Source organism: Scyliorhinus torazame, chromosome 8, assembly GCF_047496885.1.
Source record: "Scyliorhinus torazame isolate Kashiwa2021f chromosome 8, sScyTor2.1, whole genome shotgun sequence".
NCBI lineage: Eukaryota > Metazoa > Chordata > Chondrichthyes > Carcharhiniformes > Scyliorhinidae > Scyliorhinus > Scyliorhinus torazame.
The window spans coordinates 212,988,609-213,014,195 of NC_092714.1; the positions used below are offsets into that span (position 1 = coordinate 212,988,609).

Genomic DNA, 25,587 nt, shown 5'->3' on the forward strand with positions numbered 1-25,587 from the left:
GAAATTGGGTGATCAGCAGTTTAGTGGAAATTGTGACTGGGAGCAAGAATCTTATTAATGATTGATTAGTCTCATCAGTGATTGAATAGATCTTACTGTACAGACTCATTGAAGGGAGATTAACCAGGCATAGTTAGAAGAAGTTGATATGATGACATTGCCATGGGGATGTAATTAAATATATAAAAAGGCACAGACACTGGAGTTCTCTTGAGGATTTTCTTTGTCTTGTTGAAGCGAACATAAGCAATTAATGATGACATACATTGAATTTCCTGAACAGATCTCTGGTGCACGATATAAAATGTTACAATTGGTGTCTCGCTCATATATACCGAATGTAGAGGGTTGATTTATTACCTCATTGACTTGACTTAATAAAAAATACTACCCAGCGTTACAATATATCCTAGTCCTTGAACTTGTATTAGAGGTAAATGATGCATGATATAAAGAAAACCAACATTTAATCACTGCAATATGTTAAGACACCGCAATGGTTAGCAGGAAACACCAACCCAGACAGATTCTTCAACATGGGACGAATTTACATTACCAGCATATGGAAACTTTGGTGCCTTCAATCCCTTGCGGATTGAATTTAACTGGACAGAAATATCTTGATACAATTACCCCAAATTCCTCAGTCAATAATCCAATATATTACAGCCATTGACTGACAAAATAGATCCCAGGGTTATCATTATCGCACGGAGTTTATGGACAGAGGAATATCGGAACAGAAGGAGGCTATTTAGCCCCTCAAGCTTGTTCCACCTTTCAATGAGATTATGACTGATCTGTGACCCAATTCATACATTCACGGTTGCTCCATATCATAAACCGTCATTTGCCGAAGAGCGTTCCAAATTAGACCACCCTTTACTTGTAGATACATGTCCTAACCTCACTCCAGAAAAATTAAACTCTAACTTTAGGCTTTTAATCCTGGGGTGGGATTATCCGGCACATTAGTCGCGTGTTTCTGGCAGTGTGCCGTTTGCTGGCAATGGGATTCTCTGTTCCCAGCGCTGTCAATGGGATTTACCATTAAAGACACCCAACGCCGCTGGGAAGCCCGCAGACGGGGGTGCGCTGTCTGCAAGACCAGAGAATCCCGCCGCCAGCGAACGGCCAGAGAATTCCAGCTGTAGACTCCTGAATCAGCAGAAATTGTTTCCCTTTATTGACCCTATCAATTGGCCTTAATAGCCTGAAAACATTTCCCTGAAAACTGATGGTGTTTTGCATGGGATTCAACTAGAAAATAGAAAAAAAGTAATGGTTTGGAATTTTGAGCTGTCCCACACACATCAGAATACACGTGAGAAATGAAGGATCCTCCTGAATTTAGTTGTTACAAATATAACCGTTAACTTTCCATTCCATTCTCAAAACATACAGTAATTCCAGTACTTGCTACACGACATTAACAGTTTTTGTATTGCATCATGTAAAATATTGTTTTACTGATCATTCAAAGAGAAATTTAGAATGGCCAACCTCAGGAGTAAGTCTTCGTGTAAAAAATGGGTTAAAATATTTAGCATCCAGCCACATGAAACCTTTGAGATCATGCCTTTTGATGTACTGTGCTTCATACTCTTCTTCAGTCAGCTCTGATAAGTGTTCAGATTCAATGGTGTTTCCCTGGAAATAACAACAACCAATTAGAACCATCTATATATTTACGGCTTGGACTTTATAATGAATTGGTTTGAAAGCAACAACTTATAAATTTCATTGTAGAAACTAGTGCAATAATTTGTACTGCCAATTATATTACTTGGAGCTCTGCACATCAATTCAAAGAATTATTAAGCTCAAACCAAACAGTGACTAATGAAGTACTGTATTTCAGCTCAATGTTTTAGTTACAAATCAAGCAGTTGGGTTTTGTATTCCAAATTTTTTGATAACCAAATGGCCTTCAATTTTCTGATCTAATGCCTAGAGAAGGGTTCTGTCAAGCACAAAGTGCAAAACAGATGTGAAGACAAGCAAGGCAAATCAATTACCATCTTCTCAGTTTTGCTAAGGGTAATATCTTTCTTGTTTCTTCTACGTGTTTTGGGATCTTCTATATCCATCAGCCTGGTGAGAGGCATTGTTCCTCCACCCAAAACCAGAATTGTGAAAAGCACAATGACTATTGTGGTTGTTCCAATAAGTTGACGCTTCTCTATTGGCTCCATCTCCAAATGTAGACTCAAAGCATAGGGAATGGCACCACGCAGACCTGATATTAAAGAGAGTAAATTAATCTAAAACTTTGTAGGAACTACAAGGTAAAATTATATTAGTCATTGTGCCTTTTGGTTAGAGCTACTTGACTTAATTAAAAACAAAATCATAATATCTTGCAAAGAATAGAGATAAATTTGCGGATTGTAATAATGAACATAAGGTGATACAGTAGATGGCATTTATGAGGTCAAATGTGAAGATGAACAAGTTGATTTTTATTTTCGTGGGTAGGTTTGAGGTGAAAAATGCAAAACATGGTAACAAAACTGGGAAGGCAGAAGAGTATAGGAATGGGATGATTTTCTACAATTGTATAGGGCATTAGTGAGGCCACACCTGCAGTATTGTGTGCAATTTTGGTGTCCTTATTTGAGGAAGGATGTTCTTGCTATGGCGGGAGTGCAGCAAAGGTGTACCAGCCTGATTCCTGGGATGGCGGGATTGTCATATGAGGAGACTAAATCGGTTAGGATTATACTCACTGGAGTTTAGAAGAGTGACAGGGAATGTCGTAGAAACTTATAAAATTCTAGCAGGGTTAGACTGGGTAGATTCAGAAAGAATGTTCCCAATGGTGGGGGCGTTCAGGACTAGGGGTCATAGTTTGAGGATAAGAAGGAAACCTTTTAGGACCGAGGCAAGGAGACATTTCTTCACCCAGACAGTGGTGAATCTGTGGAATTCACTGCCACAAAAAGTAGATGAGGAGAAAACATTGTGTAATTTCAAGAAGGAATTAGATATAGCTCTTGGGGCTAAAGGGATATGGGGAGGGGATGGATCAGGGTATTGAACTTGATGATCAGCCATGATTAAAATGAATGGCGGATCAGGAACGAAGGGCCGAATGGCTTCCTCCTGCTTCTATTTTGTATGTACGTTTAATTGTACATATTAGAGAAGTAACAGTTTGGAAGTTATAGCATTAAAGAAAATGGCTAATTAAGAGTGGCTGCTATTATTAAAATTTTAATTTATATTGTGCTTTTCACAACATCAAGGTATTCTAAAGTACTTTACGGCCAATTAAGTACTTAAGTGTAGTCACTATCGCAACGTACGAAATACAGCAGCCAGTTTATGCATAACAAGCTCCTACTGGTGTTTTTGGTGATAGGATGTTACATATGTGAAGTTTAAAAAAGATTGTTATGTTTTGGGGCTGTGCCTTTAATTTAGGATAAAATGGAAGAATGAAGGAAGTCATGCGACCAACTCCAAAGTGACAACAAATTGAGATATTTTGGTGGTGGAAGAAGGTATTTCATCTGTACCTAGTGACCACAGCAGCTGTGCTAACGAAGGATACACTATTAGTCTCCAAGGGGAAGCGTTAGGAATGTCAGGTTAGTGTAAACAGTTATACTTTGAACTGTCCATTTAATTTCAAGGTAGAATGAGGTTGGGGAGATAGAATGAGGTTGGGGAGATAGCTAGATAGTATTTCTACTTGGCTACTTCATGGAGGGGGAAGGCAGTGGCATAGCGGTAATGTCACTGGACTATTAATGTGAGGCCCAGGTTAATGGTCTGGGGCAAGGGTTCAAATTTCACCACAGCAGCTAGTGGAATTTAAATTCAATTGATCGATCGAGAATTGAGAGCCAATTTCAATATTGTTGACGATGACAACTATCATCGATTGTTGTGATAATCCATCTGGCCGACATGTGACGCCAGGCCCTAGAAATGTGGGTGTCTCTTAACTGCCCTCTGAACCAGATTGCTTGTTTACAACAACAAAGGATAGTTGTCATGGTCACCATTAGAGAAGAGCTTTCAGACTAATTGCATTTAAATTCCACTACCCACATCGGTGGGATCTGAAGCCTTTGAAATGCCCTAGCAAGCTACTCAGTTCAAGGACAAGTAGGGATGGGCAACAAATGCTGGCTTTGCCAGGGAACCCACAGTCCATGAAAGAATAAAGAAAAAATACAAGATCCATGTGATTCACATTGCTATGGAGATGAACTTTGAGAGGACAAGAGTCCATAGGAAATCATTATAGGATTGGGTTACAGATTTTCCTAAAATATTACTGAACGTCTGCAAGAATCTGAGAGAGAAAACAGAGAGACAGAGGCAGCAAGTCTCAATTGTTCACCACACAAGGTGGGCTGGGAGTTCACGTTTAGACTGAGACCAGGATCATCAAGGTTAATACGACACTGGAAAGTTCACCAAGCTTTGACTGGAAGGAGGGATCTCAAGAGTAACCCACACCGTGAAAGTTCGCTCAGGTTGAGAAGTTATCTGGCTGAAACAAAGAAAAGGAGCTAAGGATCACTCTGCACTTGTTCCTGGAAAATTAGATATCTACTTAAAGGGCAGTGTAAAATATAACTGGAGAAGGAGATGTTTTTAGATGTTTTAAATTTTAAATGGGGGATCTTTCCCATAGTTTAGAGAATAGAAGTGCTGACTGTTTAGTCAATGCTGTCTTAGTTTATGTATTGCAGTAAATGTCTTGTCATTCACCGGAAGTTCAAATTTCTTTTTAAAAGTGATCAGTCTCTACAAGGATTGTACCAGGAATAAACAAAGCCCAAAACAGAGGGAACATCTCGGTTTCAAAAGGTGTTGTGGAATCTTTTATATCCATCTGGGAGGGCAGATGGGGTCCTGGTTTCTCGGCTCATCTAAAACATGGCATCTCTGACACTACCCCATCGCTTCTGTAATCTTACAATCATAGAATCTACAGTGCAGGAGGTCATTTAGCCCATCGTGTCTGCCCTTGGAAAGAGCACCATACTTAAGCCCACACCTCCACCCTATCCCCGTAACCCAACCTAACCTTTTGGGCAAAAGCCAATACCTCCACCCTATCCCCGTAACCCAGTAACCCTAACCTTTTGGACACCAAGATGAAATTTATCATGGCCAACCCAGCTAACTGCACTTCTTTGGACTGTGGGAGGAAACCGGAGTACCCGGAGGAAACCCACGCAGACCGGGGGAGAAAGTGCAAACTCCACATTAGTCACCCGAGGCCAGATTTGAACCCGGGGCCCTGGAGCAGTGCTAACCACTGTTCCATTATGTGCTCAAATCTCTGGTGTGGGACTTGAACCCACAACAATCTGGTTCAGGCAAAAGTTCAAAGTTCCCCAGTGAGTCAAGGATGATAAGTATATCCCCCCCCCACCCCCCCCCCCCAATTTGTGTAAATCACAAAAGATTAGGGCAGGGAAGGTTTTGGTGCCGACATAGAAATAATGCAGCCAACTGGCAAAACTTGGCTTCAGCTGTGGTTCAGAATGAGATGGAAAGTATGAAGATTCCTTCCCTTAACTTCCAGGGTCTCAACATTCCTCCCTCCTCCTTCAAGACCTTCCTTATAATCAAATTTACCAGATTTTGAGGTACCCCTCCTGGTATTTACTTATTTCACTTGGTTTCAGAAGCATAAGCAGACAAAAATGATCTTAAGGTGTTTTTTCTACATTAAAGACACTATGGGCAGTGTTTTCTGTCCATTTACGCTGCTGGGATCTTACGGTCCCGCTGGCTGTGCTCCCCTGCCGCGGGTTTTGAAGTGGCGAGTGGTGTGTCCAACAGGAAAGCCTGTTTACAACTGGCAGGGCCAGAAGATCCCACCGCTCGTCACTAGCTAGCTGCCCTACTCCGCTGCAGAACACACTGCAGATGGGGAGGAAAATCCTACTCGACACAACTTCAAGTTCTAATTGGAAATTTGAAGCGCTGTCACTTTCATAGATTTCATAGAATTTACAGTGCAGAAGGAGGCCATTCGGCCCATCGAGTCTGCACCGGCTCTTGGAAAGAGCACCCTACCCAAGCCCACACCCTATCCCCATAACCCTATCCCCATAACCCTATCCCCATAACCCTATCCCCATAACCCAGTAACCCCATTCAACCAACACTAAGGGCAATTTTGGACACTAAGGGCAATTTAGCATGGCCAATCCACCTAACCTGCACATCTTTGGACTGTGGGAGGAAACCGGAGCACCCGGAGGAAACCCACGCACACACGGGGAGAACGTACAGACTCCGCACAGACAGTGACCCAGCCGGGAATCGAACCTGGGACCCTGGAGCTGTGAAGCAATTGCGCTAACCGCTATGCTACCGTGCTGCCCTTGCTACAACAAAATCATGCACGCAATCCTTGCTGTAGATTTATGTATACATCTGGGTGTAATAAATCACATCTGGATTTCCAGAACACACAAACAAAAAAACCAAAATGTTCTACATTTAATGAGATTTTAGTACTTAATATTATTATAATGTTATACATTTAAGATCTAAAACCTTGTTATACTGTAATTAACAGCTTAATATAACAATCTCCAATATCCACTTACCACTAAACCACATAACAAACATCATTTTTGGGGTAATTTTATGATCTCGAAAGAAGTTCAGAAGGTATGAGAGGGGAAAGATATTCACTGCTCTTCCAAATAAGACAAGAACCTGTAAATCAAAATATTTTTAGTGGAACTAAATATGGAAAATAAACTATTTTAAAATAATGTATATGCATTTATTATATGTCATTGTACTAGCAGACAGTAATGCATTTTCCTCAATATTTGATTCACCGACTGTAAACAGAGAAAGTAATTTATTTTTGTTCCAATCTCAGCATCTACCACATTTGAGATTTGGTGAATAAAAGATCAAAGAATGTGCAATGCAGGTATTATCAGATGCACCATTAAGGATTTTCTTTGACCTCCAAGGTCAAGCTGCTTAAAATGAAGGCTGTATGGATCCAATACTACAAGAACCCTTACGTGCATTGTGATGAGCTCTGAACTTTTCAAAAAGCTTATATTCGTGAGATATCCCTTAACGCAAAGTGAAGCTGAGATAATTCTGAATAAGTTGGATTAAATTGGATTTTCTAGCTGAGAGGTCATTTCTGAGAAGTGTAGCCATGTAAAATGTCTGACTCCCGATTAGAATGGCCAAACCCCGATTTAAAATGGCAAACGGAAGAGGCTGATGGGAAAATCAGCCAACAGGACTCAAACAGACAGCTGCAGGTAAAACAGTGTATTCGCCTCTGGGGAAGCCAGACCGAATCGATACCTGCAGCCATCAACATAACAACACCCCAGCCATCTGCATATTAATCAGCACTCCCCGGGAAAAATTGATACAAAATAGACACCCAAAGCCAGACCTTTCGGCGCCAGCAGGAGCTGACACAAAGAGAGGTAAACGACCACCCCTCGATCAAGGAATCGCTCCAGCATTGGAGAATATCGAACCAAGTCATTGGGACCAAGTCCAATCACTTGGAACCAGGTACAAGGTCCGCCCCGAGAGGCGGGAAGCCCCTGGGGACTATAAGAATAAGGGCCAAGTTCAACTCGACCCTTCTCCTCTCCACACCCTTCGAGACCCTTCTGCAAGAGAACGCAAGTTTTACTCCAACGATCACTACCAGATAGACACTCCTGACTATCGACCTGTACCAGCTTTTGAATCCCTCAGGCTCAGAACCCATTCGAAAGGCCATTTGTTTCCCTGACCTGGTGGGCCATTTCCAAAGTTAAGTATTGGCCTGTTAGTTGTAGGAAGTAGCTTAGAGGTAGAATGAATGTATAAGCATTGATTGCTGTATATAATACATGAGCATTGATTTAACTCTTACTATGCGGTGTCATAGATTATCATAGAATTTACAGTGCAGAAGGAGGCCATTTGGCCCATCGAGTCTGCACCGGCTCTTTGAAAGAGCACCCTACCTAAGTCCACACCTCCACCCTATCCCCATAACCCAGTAACGCCACCCAACACGAAGGGCAATTTTGGACACGAAGGGCAATTTAGCATGGCCAATCCACCTAACCTGCACATCTTTGGACTGTGGGAGGAAACCGGAGCCCCTGGAGGAAACCCACGCACACACGGGGAGAACGTGCAGACTCCACACAGACAGTGACCCAAGCCTGGGACCCTGGAGCTGTGAAGCAATTGTGCTAACCACCATGCTACACGTGCTACCATGTGTTGGATTATTAATCATTACTCGGACTTGAACCACGTGGCGGTATCAGAAAGATACCTGGCGACTCAAGAGCAAAGGTGACAGAATTAGAGCAATTAAACTAAGGCTAAAACGAGCAACAGAAGTGACCTGGGACTGATGTTGCCACAACAGTTAGCAGCCAGAGGAGGAAATGCTGGAAAATCTCAGCAGGTCTGGCAGCATCTGTAGGGAGAAAAGAGCTAACGTTTTGAGTCCAGATGACCTTTTGTCAAAGCTGTTGACAAAGGGTCATCTGAACACGAAACGTTGGCTCTTTTCTCTCCCTGTAGATGCTGCCAGACCTGCTGAAATTTTCCAGCATTTTCTCATTTGGTTTCAGTTTCCAGCATCCGCAGTAATTTGCTTTTACCCAACAGTTAGCACACTGGACCGAAAACCCCAATATTTTAGTTTATTTGTAAGACTGTGCAGAAAGAATGATTCACTCCAGGAATGATTGCCTGAAGAAATAAAGCATGGTTATTTTTAAAATAAAATGTCCTGTAATAGGGAGAGCCCCCCCAGGGACCCCTGTAATAGAGATAACCCCCATTCCATTCACTAAGTGCATTCCAAGGGCACTCAAGCATGCAAATAGTATGCACTTATTATGCTTTGATGTAGATGATGTTTGTGGTATCAGTACTTAAGAGTCACTCATCCATGAAGGGAGATGAATGAATCAAGGCTGCAGATGATGTGTGGAAGCTGTCAATCATAGCCCAATACTAGAAAGTTACGAATGGCTTGCAGCTAATGGATCTGAGAGGTCTAGACACGGGTCACAGCTGTTCACCTTCCACGAACGGACACGTGGAGTTTCCAGGTAAGTGTTACAGTTGTCGTTGTAGTTTTTTTTCACTGCCCGTCGGGACTGCTCTCCGAGGTTTCTGAGGGGCAAGACTCCTTATTACAGGGGTCCCTGGGGGGTGGGGGGGGGAAAGAGACCTGGTAGAGAAGGGGTGGGAAATTAATGCATTGTGGGTGGGGAAGGTAGCCCTCGGATGGACCTCGGGGGCAACTCACTTACGGACCTTGCCCACCGCAAGGTCCACCACGATAGGCTCATGAATGCTGAGAGCATCTTGTGATTCCCGGCCCTGGGACCAGAGGCTCATGGAGGACCAGAAAATAGGGTGGCGGGCCCGCTAAATAGATGCAAATGGGTCATTTAGATCCATTTGCATTCAATTACATGTTCTCCCTGGCGCGCAGTTGTGGACCTCTAATCTGGCACCAGCGGGGGGTTGGAGCATCACGTTTGCTCAGCGCCGGCCAATGCCCAGTGCAGATTCCAATTTTGCGATTCTCTGCTGCACCGTGAACCCAGATACCGGCATTGACCGAGGCAGAATCCAGCCTATTATCTCTGCAGGCTGCAAAGCACATCAACTCGCTCGGGATTTTGCCAGTAAAACCACAGTCCATTAGCCCAGACTGAAAAACACACTCCTTTGTCAATTTCACTTTCTGGATTCTAAAAGCAACCTACAAAATAGAATTTTTTTTTTTTTTTTTTTTTTTTTTTTTAAATGATCATTGCACTCAAATACAAACTACTCCAGGCTTTTAACCCATAAATTGCCCAATACCTAGAATCCAATATTCTTTGAATTTTCCAGTCATCACAAGCAGAGCTCTCTACAAAAAAGGTCAATTTTCTGTTTGGCAGTAAGAGAACTCATGGACCTCCTGGTCAAGCAATGCGCAAGTGAGCTAAAAGTGAAAGAAACCTACAAGATGTGTGAATGGTTCAGTGATGCTAAAGAGCTGAGTGTTTGTAGTAGAGATGGCAAAATTTTATGTTGCTTTCGGGTTTGATTGTTACAGTAAAAAGTTTCAAAAGTGAAATTTTGTTTGTTGGTTCCTTTCATCAGGATCATTCGGCGATTCCTTCTTTTTCACACTATTGGACTCTACAGTGATCATAATAATTACTAACCTGTATGAAACTCAGTGGAATACGTCAATATGTCAACTATTGAGACTAAGAACACAAAATGTTCAAGAAGTGTGGACGTTTAAAACTATGCAGATCCTGAAATTTGTCATATAAGCATCAACATAAAATGCACATTCTATAAAATCCTTCTTTTTAGTCTATCATGGGATGTGGGCACACCAGCAAAGGGCAACTTTTTTTCTCCCATTCCTGATTCCCCTTTACATGGTATTTTATGGAAGAGTTTATAAACTTATTTTAAATAGGTTAACATTGGGGTTTAAATAAAAGGGGCTACACAAAATCTCTGTAAACTAATCTTCCCACAGCTGTGACTGACTCTTGTCCAACTTCAGTTCAAACATGTATTTTAAAGATTAACTATGTTAAATCATGGGTGGCACAAAGGCGCAGGGGTTAGCACTGGTGCCTCAAGGCCCCCGAGTACCTGAGTTCGATCCTGGCCCCGGGTCACTGTCCGTGTGGCGTTTGCACATTCTCCCCGTGTCTGCATGGGTCTCACCCCCACACCCCAAAGATGTGCAGAATCGGTGGATTGGCCACACTAAAAATTGCCCCTTAATTGGAAAAAAATAATTTGCTACTCTCGATGTATAAAAATATTGAAAATGTAATCATTATTAGATGATTACAAACAATGCACTTACAAGGCAGTTGTGCCAAATGGTCTTTTGCAAAAAAGTCTCTTGGACTTGAATCTCAAAACTGGACATAACTGAATTAACTTCTCTATGCATAGTCAGACTATTAATTTAAACAAAGTTTCAAAAAGTTACTTAATTAAAATAACTTCAGCAATCACTAAGTAATCTGCACACATCTATTCTGTTTTATGTATAGCAGACGGTCGAGGCAACTTTCAAGCAGTGGTAGAGGCAGAACATAGTTCTTTGAATGTGGACTTTTAAGTGGGTAGCTCCTCCCAATACCACATTCAGGTAAGTAAATTCCAAAGACTCTTTTAAAAGTGGTAGTCCAGTCCACAGTCTGGTGCTGACTACATCAAGACAAACCAAATGTGCACGGAGGCTCCATGTAACCATAAACTCCTTGTTTGCAAATGTAAAGTTCCTTGTAAATAATAGACGTAGGGCTGTGAACAGCCATTTTTCCTTCACCAATTTGGTGGGCAGTGCAATTTGGAGAGGAAGAATATATGGACTTCCTGGCCTTCACACTGTGGAGTAGGTTGCTTAGCTTTCAAGTAACGTGTGCTTGCACAGATTTGTAGGCCATAGCTAGTCAAAACTCCCTACTGCTGGGGGAATTTCCTGATGTCATGCCTGGATCAGTTTGTCCAGCTCAACTGAAGTTGCAATGGGTTAATAACATGCTGTGAAAATATTAGTTCAGAGATTTATGCAATCCCTTCTATTTAAATACCAATGTTAACCTATTTAAAATACATAATGTAATAGACATTTCTGTTATATGAAAGACTAGTAACGTTCATCAAAAGGGCATAGTAATCATAAGTAGTAGTCAGCAAGATTTAAAATAGATCATGACTCTTTAATCTGGAGTTCATTGATGGATTTTAGAGTGGTTTCACAGGTCGGCGCAACATCGAGGGCCGAAGGGCCTGTACTACGCTGTAATGTTCTATGTCTAGACAACCATATAAAGCATCCTGTACTCCATCTAATTTAAAACGCTTGCTTGAAGTCACATGCCACATCGGTAATGATCACCCAACCTCGAGGATGATAATAAGATAAATGTTTCAAACAACACAAGGCATCACTGGTTCCAGATGTCCAGAAAGCAAAACCTAATCTACTGTCACAACTTTTGAAAGGATCAAAAGTTTTCAACAATAGTATTTTACCCGGAAGTTAGCCCGTGTTGGCTGCTTTTGTGAAGAAATTCTTCTTGATATCAGTCCGAAACCCAAATCTCACCAGTTTGAACTTCCCGAAAGTATGCCAAGACTGACCAATTCCAAGCTGTTTAGTATCTCAAACTTCTGCAACATCTGAGTTTAATCTTTGTTCAAAGCTGAAGAGTATCAGTTTCTGAGTTTTAGCCTGACAATTCAACCCCCTAATGCGGTGTACCAGCCTCATGACTTAACTGCATTGTCTCTGGTGCAAATATTTCCACTGTGTTTTGATGAGCAAAACAGAAAGCACATTCTGTCTGCAGCAGTTCCAGTACAACACACCCTAGCTTATCTTTTATTGAATTAGCAACAGGTTTGAGTAAACTGCTTGTTCTACTGATTACTGACCCACCGTAAATTGACAGTTTCCCATATTTGGGGCTAAAAGTCAGGTTGGTGGGGTATAACAAAAAAAGAGGGGAGCGGAGGTAGTGTTAAACTGTTATATACTCCCACAATTTTCTCCCAATGTCTGCAAATTATGCGGACCCTGAAGTAAGACAACATCAATGCCTTCTCGTCAGTTGTTGCTCATTCTTCCAGCATTGCGATACCCAAATAGGAAAGTCCATCCCAACTTCTTCCATCAAGTCAGGTTTTTGTTGATTTAAAAATTAGAGACAGCTGAGCAGGTTAAGAAAAGACGTCGAGAGAATCACAAAATCGAGAATCTGTGCACCTTGGAATATTCAGATAAATTTGGGCAGAGACAATAAAGTCATTACCTGTAATTTTCCCAAAAACAAACATTTGGCAACTGCACTAGCACCAACATACTTGTGGATGTCAAATATTGCACCCCTGTTCAAGAAAAGGTGAATAAGCAGGGAATTATAGGCCCCAATTATTTTGGGCAAATCAGAGTCCGCAGTATGAGCGAATATAGAGTTATGAGCTAATTTAGTTGAAGTTTTTAAGAAGTCAGAGTGGATAGTGAAGGGGATAGAGTTTTATACATTATATTGGAATTATTTTTATAGATTTAGTCATAGGTTTTGATAATCTTCACTAGTTACTGAAAGGGTTAAAACCTTCGGTTTGGTTGAAAGGCACACAAAGCTGCTAGCTGCGAAGAAATACCCAAGGGCACAAACTACCAGTGTTTAGTTCTCAGGAAGGGACAAGACAGGTGTTAGCTCTCATGGACTGCAAGAACAATGTGGGATCTTTTGCCATTTGCTCTGGTGCCAAATTGTCTGGAGACCACAAAAGGAAGGAGAGAATCACAGTTTTTTGTCTGCTGGAGCAGTTATACCTTGAGAGAAGCTATTAAAAACAGCCAGGCCACCCATCATGGAGGTAGATGGATATGCACAAGCCAGATAACATACATCCGATATAAATAATATGACAACATACACGGGCCTCTGCACTGATTGGATATTATAATCAAGTAGACATGGACATGTTGCAATTGGTCAAGTGTACTCATTTACTATGCATGATGCAAACCTATTTGATACTCGTGATTGGACATGGATGACCAATAACAAATTTAAACCTTTGATTGGTATATGCTAATTTCTTGTAACCGAACCCAAAGGTATAACTGTCTGTGTAATCTTGAATCAGGGCTCTCTGGCGTGTGTCACTAGTTTGAGCATGGAGCCCTTGCTGTAGCTGAAATAAAGGCCTTGTTTGACACTCCAAGAATCTCCATCTGGTTTTCTTGAATGAAAGAGTGAAGTACAGTCTAGCCGAATAATTGTATTTATCTCCCTTACAGATAGATAAAAAGAATATTTCGGGAGCGAGGGAATGGATGGGGCTCCATAAGTGGAACGTAACAAAGCTGGTGGAGGAGGCCAGGGAGTATCTGAAGAGGTGGGGTACACTGCACTTAACGTTGGCAGGGAGGGTCCAAGCGGTGAAAATGAATATTCTGCCAAGGTTCTTGTTTATCTTTCAGGCTCTCAATCTTTATACCAAAGGCCTTTTTTTGGAAAGTGGACACAATCATCTCTGACTTTGTATGGGCGGGGAAGGTACCGATGATGGGGAGGACCCTGCTACAGAGGCAGAGGCAACGGGGGGGGTTGGCCTTGCCGAACTTGCTTCATTATTATTGGGCGGCGAATGTGGACAAGGTGCGGCGGTGGTGGGAAGGAGAAGGGGTAGAGTGGGTTAGGATGGAGGAGGAAGAATCTTGTAAGGAGTCTAGTTTGAGGGCTATGGTGGTGACGGCAGCATTGCCAATGGCTCAGAGTAGGTATTCAGGGAGCCCAGTGGTGCAGTCCACGGTGAAGATATGGAATCAGCTGAGGAGGCATTTTAGGGTGGAAGGGATATCGGTGCTAATGCCACTGTACGAAAATCATGGGTTTGAGCCAGTAGGGGTGGATAGTGTATACAGGAGGTGGAAGGAAGTGGGGCTGGTCAAGGTGAGGGATTTGTATTTGGAGGAAGGTTTCGCCAGTCTGGAGGAGCTCAGGGAGAGGGTAGAGCTGCAGAGGGCTGGTGAGTTCAGGTATCTACAGGTTAGGGACTTTGCACGAAAGATCTGGAAGGGGTTCACTAGATTGCCAGGATACACCCTGCTGGAGCGACTGCTGCTTCCGGATGTGGAAGGTGAGGGAAGAATTGGGGATATAGATAAGTGGCTGGGGGAGCAGGGAGGCGAGCGGGTGGTGAAGAGCAAGGAGAAATGGGAAGTGGAGTTGGGAATGGAGATCAATTGGGGAGTATGGAGTGAGGCACTGCGAAGGGGAAACAGGACCTCATCTTGTGCAAGGGTGAGCCTGATACAGGGTGCATATGATTCGGGCGAGAATAAGTGGGTTCTTTCAGGGGGTAGCAGATGAGTGCGAGAGGTGTGGGCGGGGGCCAGTGAATCACATGCACATGTTTTGGGCTTGCGAAAAATTGGGAAGATTCTAGGCGGGAGTGTATGCGGTCTTAGCCAGGATAGTGGAGGAGGAGATGGACCAGGACCCTTTGGTGGCAATATTTGGGGTTTCGGAGAAGACGGAGCTCATGGAGAGGAGGGAGGCCGATGTCATGGCCTTCGCCTCTCTGATTGCACGGCGCTGAATATTGCTGGAGTGGCAGTCAGCATCACCACCGGGGGTAGCAGCATGGTTGGGTGACCTGTGTGACTTCCTGCGGCTAGAGAAGATAGAGTATAAGTTTAGGGGCTCAGCAGGGAAGTTTGAGAAAAGGTGGGGGTTGTTTGTGACCGTGTTTGAGGAGTTGTTCATCGCAGGGAGGGGGTGAAAAAGGAGATAAATCTGTACAAATTGTACAGCTGATTGTTGGGACGTATGTTTCCCGGGGTGTTTCTTTGCTGTAACCTACTTTGATACAAGCTTGTAATAAAATGCGTTTAAAAACAAAAAGAAAAAAATATATATTTTGGGGGCTTTTTTGTTTTTGTCTCGATAGTGGTGAATAAAAAAACTCTTCAAAATGGATCAGCTTGTCAAATGGCATTGTTTTGAATGACAGTCATTTTATTTACTCACTGCACACATTCAATGTGCCGGCATTCTGTTCTCATTGCAGTGTTAATGTAAGCCTATCTACTTGTGACACTGATGAAGATATTATATAGTCTGCAGCAAATGATACATAGAATCCCTGTAGTGCAGAAGGAGGCATTCGGCCCATCGAGTCTGCACCAGCCCTTGGAAAGAGCACATTACTTAAGCCCATGCCTCCACCCTTTCCCCATAACCCCACCTAACGTTTGGATTCTAAGGGGCAATCCACCTAACCTACACATCTTTGGTGGTGAATAATAAATTGCACTGGATCACAAAGATTAAGATTTAAGTTTATATAAAGAATTGTTAAAATATGTACTCACAATACACCAGATAACAAAGGACACCTCAAACTTGTGAGGAAAACTGAATATTGCCAGGCCAATGTAAGCAAAAACACATGTCTCTGAAAAAAAAAATGGTTTTGTTATTGGATAAAAATACTATTATCAAGATTTTAACATAGTAGTGCAACCAAGCAAGGTTTTGCACACTGCCCTTTCACCCAGGGAACTGGGTTTGAAGCTCATTCAGATTGCAAGCATGAAATTCCTCTTGTTCTTCTGTCAAGTGTAACGGAGCCTGTGTGGGTGGTCTCAACCCAAGGACACAACACACTAATATATTCAGTTTGGCACAAACTGGGAACATAATTCAGATAAATCAAAAAGGTGATTGTGTAATAATTAGTGTTGTTTTTGAGGCTGAAGCAGGTTGCTAGAGTGCAGCTGAGGTTGATTTACTCAGCACCTGGTATGGTGCCAGATCTGACATACAGATGCTGCACAAGAAAGAAAAATAAATATTCTCTTTTCAGCACAAGTTTTTCTTTCCTCAAAGTTTTCCCGCATCGGCCTCCCCGAACAGGTGCCGGAATGTGGCGACTAGGGGCTTTTCACAGTAACTTCATTGAAGCCTACTTGTGACAATAAGCGATTATTTTACTTATTATTATTTAAATTCAATCAATTTCATTTAAATTCCAAAAGCATGATGTTGATGTTTTGTGTTCAATTCTTCAACTTCATATATTGAAAAGCTTTGATCCTGGCAGAGGGAAGCACGTCATGCAGACATATGCATTTTTTAGTGGTTCAAACATGCTAAGGATACCTCTACTATCCCAGTGACTGGGAAATAATTATAGCATAGCAAAAGCCAAGGGAAAGACATAATAAAGACTTCAAAGGTAGCTTAGCATTTTACATAAATATCAGTGAAAGAACATTATATTTATATACACATAAACGGTCATTTACATGGGAAAGGACCTCCATTTTTTTTCAAGGTGCTAATTTTAATTTTTAAAATAAAATTGTTCGCTCAAAGCAGAACATTAAAATAAAAATGATACCAAAGAGAATACAGTAAAGAACAAAACAGTTTTATATAAATTTTCTTTCATCACTTTGCACAGAGTAATTCTTTTCATCTATTTCTTTTCGACTATTACAATTGTGATTAAATAATTTAATGGAAAGACAAAGTACCATATTTTTCTAAGCAAGGATGAAATAAATTCTCCAAAATTCGTATTAGAAAAATAGCTCAGGCTGAATTGTTCTATTTCCACACATTGGTAGCTAGAGAGTGAATTAAGATACCTGAATTCACATGTTAATTTCAGTTAGTTTACATAAAACAGTTTTCTCTTAAATCCAGCATTGCAAGGATGTTTAGTTAATTTATATCCCATTTGTAGCATGGAACTTTGGTTCTCTTGGTACTAAATCCACAGGATGCTGGCATCTAATAAGTCTTTGTCAGGTGTTGAGAGAAGATGTTAACAGATCATATAATGACCAAAGCATGTTATGCTATTGGCCCATTGAAGTGATTTGAAGGTGCAAAGTGTGAAATAAAGTTCCAAACTTGGTTATTTTCGGGACATGGACATCACTGTCAGTTATTTATTGTAGTAAAGCAAATTAGCTTAAGAAGTCATAAATGCAGGGGTAGCACAGTGGCGCACAGGTTGGCACTGGTTCCTCAAGGTGCTGAAGACCCAGGTTCGATACCGGCTCTGGGTCACTGTCTGTGTGGAATTTGCATTCTCCGTGTCTGCGTGTTTCTCACCGCCACAACCCAAAAAGATGTGCAAGACAGCTGAATTGGCCATGCTAAATTGCCCCTTAATTGGAAAAAAGGAATTGGGTACTCTTAAATTTATTTTTAAAAAAGAACTCATAAATGCAAAATAAAAACTACTACGAATACCACAATCAGTGCAATAAATTTTGCAGTTAGTTAGCTCAGTTGGCTGTTCGGCTGGTTTGTGATGCGAAGTCAATTCCCATACCGGCTGAGGTAATTCATGACGGCCCCGCCTTCTCAACCTCAGCCATCGCCTGAAGTGTGGTGACTTTCAGACTAAATCACCACCAGCCATCTCTCTCTCAAAAGGGTAATAATAATACTAATAATAATAATCACTTATTGTCACAAGTAGGCTTCAATGAAGTTACTGTGAAAAGCCCCCATGGGGATTATGGCAACTTTCATTTCAAATGTTACGGAAACTTAGTTTGAAGTTTTGAAGACCCAAAAAACTAATATAGGGCAAAGATCTTTGTTGATAAGGGTCAGCAAAATCTTCGGTCCCTTCTCTGTAAATACCTGTACAATCGTGCCAAACCTCGCCGAGAAGGAAATTTTCCCTGTTGACTCAAAATTATTTTCAACAGTTTGGGGAAAATTATCCAGAAAATAATTTGAAAGGACCATTAAGTGAATCAAAATATCTACAGGAGAAAATTCTAGAAGAGGCTCATCTTCAGTTCTGGATATATAAGGTAGGAGTAAATCCACTACTTGTTCTTGGAATTATTCTTGGGTCTGTAACCATTGCATTTAAATTAAACTTGCTTCAACAACTTATGAAAATCAAATTAATTATCTGTTGCTCATCTTCTTGAACCTCTAGGCGCTTGATATAACTGAGGGCAGCCAAGCGTCAATTTGGTATGGAACTGAAGTCATCTGTAGACCAGACTTGAGAGTCAAAGTTTCTTCCCTAGAAGGGGCATTAATCACAGGATCACGGAATTGTTATATTGAATGAGGGCATTCAGCCCATCATGTTGATGGTTAATGAACTCGTTTTTCAAAAAAGAATCAGACAGCTTCATGGTCGTTTTAACTGATAATTCAGAATTTTTAAAAACCTAATTCAAATTCTCAACTGCCATGCGATCATTTAGATTTATTTGCGTTCACATTATTGCCTTTGGATTACTGGTCCAGTCACCCAACCACCACTGTAACTTTTACTATAACCGACAGTATCCCAAAGCAGTTCTATTATTCGCTGGTTGCTTTGCTATCAATTATCACCAGGTTTCCCAGACAATAACAATTCAAAATTTCATGTGATTCTTGAAAGGTCTGGTCAGCCATTTTTCAAATCATATTAGTTCGATACTTCTTGAGCTAAATTAAAATCATGTTACTGCAATTTTTAAAAACAATCCACACTATAATTGTAAAGGCTGGAGTAATGCAAACATCCCCCCAAAATACATACCGCACATAAAAGCAACAGTCCGCAGTGTCTGCTGCATAAGGATTTGAGTAACTGGGGAGAGGTTATGGTGAGCATAGTGTGACATCACAATGCCAGAAAATAGGATAGCCATGATTCCTAAAAATAAACAAGGAGGCAAAATAAAGGTTTTAACACAGAATTTTCAAAAATCCTCGAATGTCACTCAGTTAAATTCATGAATTACATACAACATAGAACATACAATGCAGGAGGCCATTCGACCCATCGAGTCTGCACCGATCCACTTAAGCCCTCACTTCCACCCTTTCCCGGTAACCCAATAATCCCTACTAACCTTTTTGGACACGAAGGGCAATTTAGCATGGCCAATCCACCTAACCTGCATGTCTTTGGATTGTGGGAGGAAGCCGGAGCACCCAGAGGAAACCCGCGCAGACACAGGGAGAACGTGCAGACTCCGCACAGACAGAGTGTGAAGACACAAGTGCTAGCCACTGTGCTAGTCTGCAACTGTTAATTCCAATGCCAGCGCATGATAGAGGAATAACACTGCAGCTTGTCTTTACCTTCAGCAAGTTTATTCTTCATACAGCTCAACAGAGATAGAAGCTCAACAGAGATAGAACCATGAGGGTTCCATCACATATTCCAGCTGTGTCCATTTATACTCTGTTGGGAAGTTGAATCAATAATCATCGCCTGTCTTTAATAAAGCAATGAGCTGAACAATGTAATTGCCAAAGCATGCATTACTGATACATTGAAACAACTGTGAAACAAACCCAGTTGATGACAAAAATTTATGCGTAGATCATAGGCATAATTGTTTTGTGTAATGGTGTAAGTTGAAATACGCAATTCTCACACATGGCTTCAAAAACGTGGCTTGGACTTTTGAGGTCATTAGCGAATGAATGGCACATATCATTCATTATGCTTGTCCACAGGATTCCTGTGAGTTTTCAAACTGCAATATGCAGTTGTCAGACAGTCTAAACAGAATGCTGCCTTCTATAGGGAACCTAGGACTTGAGGGATCAGGGCAAGTGGCAGAGTATCTTCTCAACCAAGGGCAGTGAAGAACCCCAACTGAAGTCTGCAGTGTAAACTAGGAAAGTATAACTTAGAATGGCTAATTCAGTGTAAAATCATTTATGAAAAAAATGAACTAGAAAGGCAAATTAATATGGAATTGTGAGAGATAAGAAAAATAAAAAGCCAAACATCTGTTAATTTTCTAAAAACATCCCTAACAATAATTAAAATGTGAAGGAATGGGATTTGTCAACGTAAGCCTTTAGTACTGGAGGGAGTTAAAGCTTATCACAGTTAAAAAAATCAAGGACATGCAATCAAGGACATGCCCTATCTTTTTTGCCATGTTTAATGAGTTAAAATGACAACGCCATGCCCTTCCATATTTTTGAATGCAGTTTATCAGTGAGGTGATGTTATGGAAGAGAGTCTGAAGGAGCAGGGAAAATTGGCCAGGAACGTGCAGATTTCTGTATTTACTCATGTGAGTGCAGTTGTCAGAAGTTCCTATCTGAGTTACTGCTTGATAACGGAGGGCGTTGATAAGCCACTGGTCATTCCAATGGCAAAAATCAGGTCAGAAACACATCTCCGTCCCCTACACATCACTTCACAAAAATATGCATCATACTGAATATTAAATCAGGATCATTTCAGCAATGTGCAGTTCACGTTGAATAACTTAACCAGAGTGCCTCATACCAAGTCATTTATAATCATGAAGAAAACTACTAGTAAAGACAGACTTTGATCTAATTTTTTCCCTTTATATTTCAACATGTATTTATTTATATCCTCCAGACATTAAAATTAGCATGCTGCTCTCTTAATCAAGTAATTTTTTTAAACCAACCCCCTATGATTTCAACAACAAAAGCAATACTTGCAATTCAACTGAAACATTGTAATTTCCTTAATGTAGCATTTTAACTGTCCCAGCAAGATTAACTAAATCAAGTTAGACTTGAACAATTACATTTTATTATGGTGTTCTAAGTACTCATTTCATCTTGTTATTCTTGGAATAGATGGTCAAAGTGCACATTAGAAAATGTAAGAAAGGACTACTTTGGTTCACATTAAGCCTACTGCATCACATACATAATTGGAAAAGGTTACTGAATGAATTTCCCAGTGAAAAAAATTCATAAACCTGAAAGGCAACATTGTAAAACTTGCCAAATCTTAGTTAATTGCTTAAAGAACACGACTGTAACAAAGCGGTGTTCAGTTCATTTATCCGGTTTCCTTTTTCCCCCACTGTTCAGCAAATCTAGAAACTTAGAAAATAGGAGAAGGCACTTCTGCCCTTCGAGCTTGCTCTGCCATTCATTAGGATCATGGCTGGTCAAGTTCAATATCCTGATCCTGCCTCCCCCCCCCCCCCCCCCCCCCCCCCCAATATCCCGTGGCCCCTTTAGCCCCAAGAGCTAGATCTCATTCCCGCTTGAAATTACACAACATTTTGACCTCAACTACATTCTGTGGCAGCAAATTCCAGAGATTCAACATTGCGTGAAGAAATTTCTCACTTCATTCCTAAAAGGTTTCCCCCTTACCCTCAACTATGAACCCTAGTTTTTAACGCCCCCTCCATTGGAAACATTCTTTCTTTCTGAATCTACCCTGTCTAATCCTGTTAGAATTTTATAAATTTCTATGAAATCCCCTCTCACTCTTCTAAACTCCAATGAATATAATTCTAGCCGACTTAGTCTCTCCTCATATGACACTCCCACCATCCCAGGAATGAGCCTGGTAAACCTTCACTGCATTCCCTCCACATCAAGTACATCCTTCCTCAGATAAGGGCACTAAAAGTGCTCAGAATATTCCAGCTGTGACCTCACCAATGCCCTGTGCTATTGCAGTGAAACATCCCTATTACTGTACTCAAATCCTCTCGCTACAAAGGCTAACATATAGAAAACCTAACAGCACATCTTTCGGGACTTGTGGGAGGAAACCGGAGCAGTCGGAGGAAACCCACGCAGACAAAGGGAGAACGTGCAGACTCCGCACAGGCAGTGGCCCAAGTGCTGTGAAGCAACAGTGCTAACCACTGTGCTACCAGTTATATCTTCAAAAAATTCCAGTAGATTTGTCAAGCACGATTTCCCTTTCGTAAATCCATGCTGACTTTATCTGATTAGACAACTGCTTTCCAGATGTTGGACTCTAGCAACTTCCCTACTACTGATGTTAGGCTCGCTGGTCTACAGTTCCCTGTTTTCTTTCTACCTCCCCTTTTGAATAGCAGGGTTATATGAGCTACCCTCCAATCTTAGGAACCATTCCAGAGTCCAAAGAATTTAATAATAATAATCTTTATTAGTGCACATGTAGGCTTATATTAACACTGCAATGAAGTTACTGTGAAAATCCCCTCGTCGCTACACTCCGGCGCCTGTTCGGGTACACCGAGGGAGAATTCAGAATGTCCAATTCACCGAACAAGCACGCCTTTCGGGACTTGTGGGAGGAAACCGGAGCGTCCGGTGGAAACCCACGCAGACACGGTGAGAACGTGAATACTCCACACAGTCAGTGGCCGAAGCCTGGACTCGAACCCGGGTCCCTGGCGCCGTGAAGCAACAGTGCTAACCAATGTCCTATTGTGCCACCCGTTATTTTGGAAAATTACCACCAATGGTTCTACTATTTCGAGGGCCACCTCCTTAACTACTCTGGGATGAAGGTCATCAAGCCCTGGAGATTTGTCCTTCAATCCATTAATTTTCCCCAAACCATTTTTTTTCTAATATAATTTCCTTCAGCTCCTCACTGAGAATTGTGTTTCTCAGAACGTCCGGTACATTATTGATATCTGCCTTTGTAAAGAAAAAAGCAAAGTACAACTTTAGTTCCTCAGCCATTTCCTTGTTCATAAGATAAGAAAAACTAGCAGGAGTAGGCCATCTGGCCCCGCGAGCCTGCTGATCTTTTTGTGGACTCAGCTCCACTTACCCGCCCGCTCACCATAACCTTTAATGCCTTTACTGTTCGAAAACATTCAATGAGGGCAGCACGGTGGCACAGTGGTTAGCACTGCTGCCTCACAACGGCGAGGTCCCAGGTTCGATCCCGGCCCTGGGTCACTGCTGTGTGGAGTTTGCACATTCTCCCAGTGTTTACTTGGGTTCCACCCTCACAACCCAAAGATGTGCAGGGTGGGTGGAGTGGCCATGCTAAATTGTCCTTAATTGGAACAAATTAATTGGGTACTCTAAATTTTTTTTTTTTTTTTAATTCAATGAGATAGCCTCAACTATTTCACTGGGCAGGGAATTACACAGATTCACAACCTTTTAGGTGAAGGCGTTCTTCCTCAACTCGGTCCTAAATCTGCTCCCCCTTATTTTGAGGCTATGCCCCCTAGTTCTAGTTTCACCCTCCAGTGGAAACAACCTGCCTGCCCCTATCTTATCTATTCTCTTCATAATTTTATATGCTTCTATAAGATCCCTCCCTCATTCTTCTAAATTCCAATGAGTATAGTTCCAGTCCACTCAGTCTCGCCTCGTAAGCCAATCTTCTCAATTCCAGAATAAACCAAATGAATCTCCTCTCACCCCCTCCAGTGCCAGTACATCCTTTCTCAAGTAAGGAGACCAAAACTGTACACAGTACTCCAGGTGTGGCCTCACCAGCATCCTATACTGCTGCAACATAACCTCCCATAAACTCCATCCCTCTGCAATGAAGGACACAATTCCATTTGCCTTCTTAATTACCTGCAGCACCTGCAAACCAACCTTTTGTGATTCATGCACAAGGACACCCAGTTCCCGCTGCACAGCAATTTTTCACCATTTAAATAATAGTACATTTTGCTGCTTTTCCTTCCAAAACGGAAGACCTCACTTTTACCAACATCGTACTCCATCTGCCAGACCTTTGCCCACTCAAACTATCTAGATCCCTCAGCAGACCTTGTGCCTTCTGCACACTTTGCTCGACCACTCATTTTAGTGTCAACTGCCAACTTTGACACTTGGTCCCCACTCCAAATCATATGTAAATTGTAAACAAATGCAGTCCCAACACTGATCCCCGAGGCACACCACTAGACCCTGATCGCCAACCAGATAAACATCCATTTGTCCCCACTCTTGTTTTCTGTTAGTTAACCAATGCTCTATCCATGCTAATACATTACCCGTAACGCCATGCACCTTTATTTTGTGCAGCAGCCTTTTGTGCGGCACCTTGTCGAATTACTTCTTGAAATCCAGAGCCACCACATCCACCGGTTCCCCTGGTTTACCTCGCTCGTAATGTCCTCAAAGAATTCTCTTAAATTAGTTGAACATGACCTGCCTTTCATGAAACCATGCTGCAACTGCCCAATGGGACAATTTCTATCCAGATGTCTCGCTATTTCTTCCTTGATGATCGATTCAAGCATTTTCACCACCACAGAAGTTAAGCTTACCGGCCTATAGTTATCCTCTTTTGTCTACCGCCTTTTTTAAACAGTAGGGTCATATTTGCTGTTTTCCATTCTGCCGGAACCGCCCCAGAGTCCAGTGAATTTTGGTAAATTACCATGAGCGTATTTGCGACCTCATTTAGTACCCTGCGATGCATTCCATCAGGATCAGGAGAATTGTCTACCTTTAGCCCCATTAGCTTGCCAAATATTACCTCCCTAGTGATAATGATCGTTCCCAAGTCCTCACCTGCATAGCCTCCTTGCCATCAATTATTGTCATGTTATTGGTGTCTTCCACTGTGAAGAACGACACAAAATACCTGTTCAATGCCTCGGCCATTTCCGAATTTCCCATTATTAAATCCCCCTTCTCAGCCTCTAAAGGACCAATGTTTACCATAGCCACTCGTTTTCGTTTTATATATTTGTAGAAACTTTTGCTATCTGTTTTTATATTCTGAGCTAGTTTACTCTCATAATCCATCTTACTTTTCTTTATAGCTTTTCTCATGGCTTCCTGTTGACCATTAAAGATTTCCCAATCCTCTAGTTTCCCACTAATCTTTGCTCTTTGCATTCATTTTCTTTCAATTTGATACCCTCCTTTATTTCCTTGGATGTCTATGTCTGATTATCCCCTTCTCCCAGTCTTCTCTTTTCACTGGTATATACGTTTGCTGAGCACTGTGAAAATCGCTTTGAAAGTCCTCCACTGTTCCTCAATTGTCCCACCGTAGTATTTGCTTCCAATCTACCTTAGCCAACTCCTCCCTCATCCCATTGTAGTCTCCTTTGTTTAAGCACAAGACACAGGTATTGGATTTTATCTTGTTATCCTCCATCTGTATTTTAAATTCAATCATACTGTGATCGCTCCTGTCGAGAGTATCCCTAACTATGAGATCGTTAATTATTCCGGTCTCATTATACAGGATCGGATCTAGGATAGCTTGCTCCCTCGTAGGTTCCATTACATATTGTTCGATTAAACTATTGTGCATACATTCTATGAACTCCTC

General features: G+C 41.6%; 1 protein-coding gene across 1 annotated transcript in view; it reads right to left on the reverse strand.

Moving 5' to 3' along the window:
- The window catches only part of slc9a8 (solute carrier family 9 member 8), a 111,638-nt gene that overhangs the window by 28,064 nt on the left and 57,987 nt on the right, over positions 1 to 25,587 (reverse strand). The window contains exons 11-15 of the mRNA XM_072514757.1: positions 19,117 to 19,233; positions 15,917 to 15,999; positions 6,588 to 6,699; positions 2,019 to 2,239; positions 1,504 to 1,650 (exon numbers count right to left, since the gene is read on the reverse strand). Of these exons, the coding sequence (XP_072370858.1) occupies positions 1,504 to 1,650; positions 2,019 to 2,239; positions 6,588 to 6,699; positions 15,917 to 15,999; positions 19,117 to 19,233 (680 nt within the window). The remainder of the gene's footprint in view (positions 1 to 1,503; positions 1,651 to 2,018; positions 2,240 to 6,587; positions 6,700 to 15,916; positions 16,000 to 19,116; positions 19,234 to 25,587) is intronic.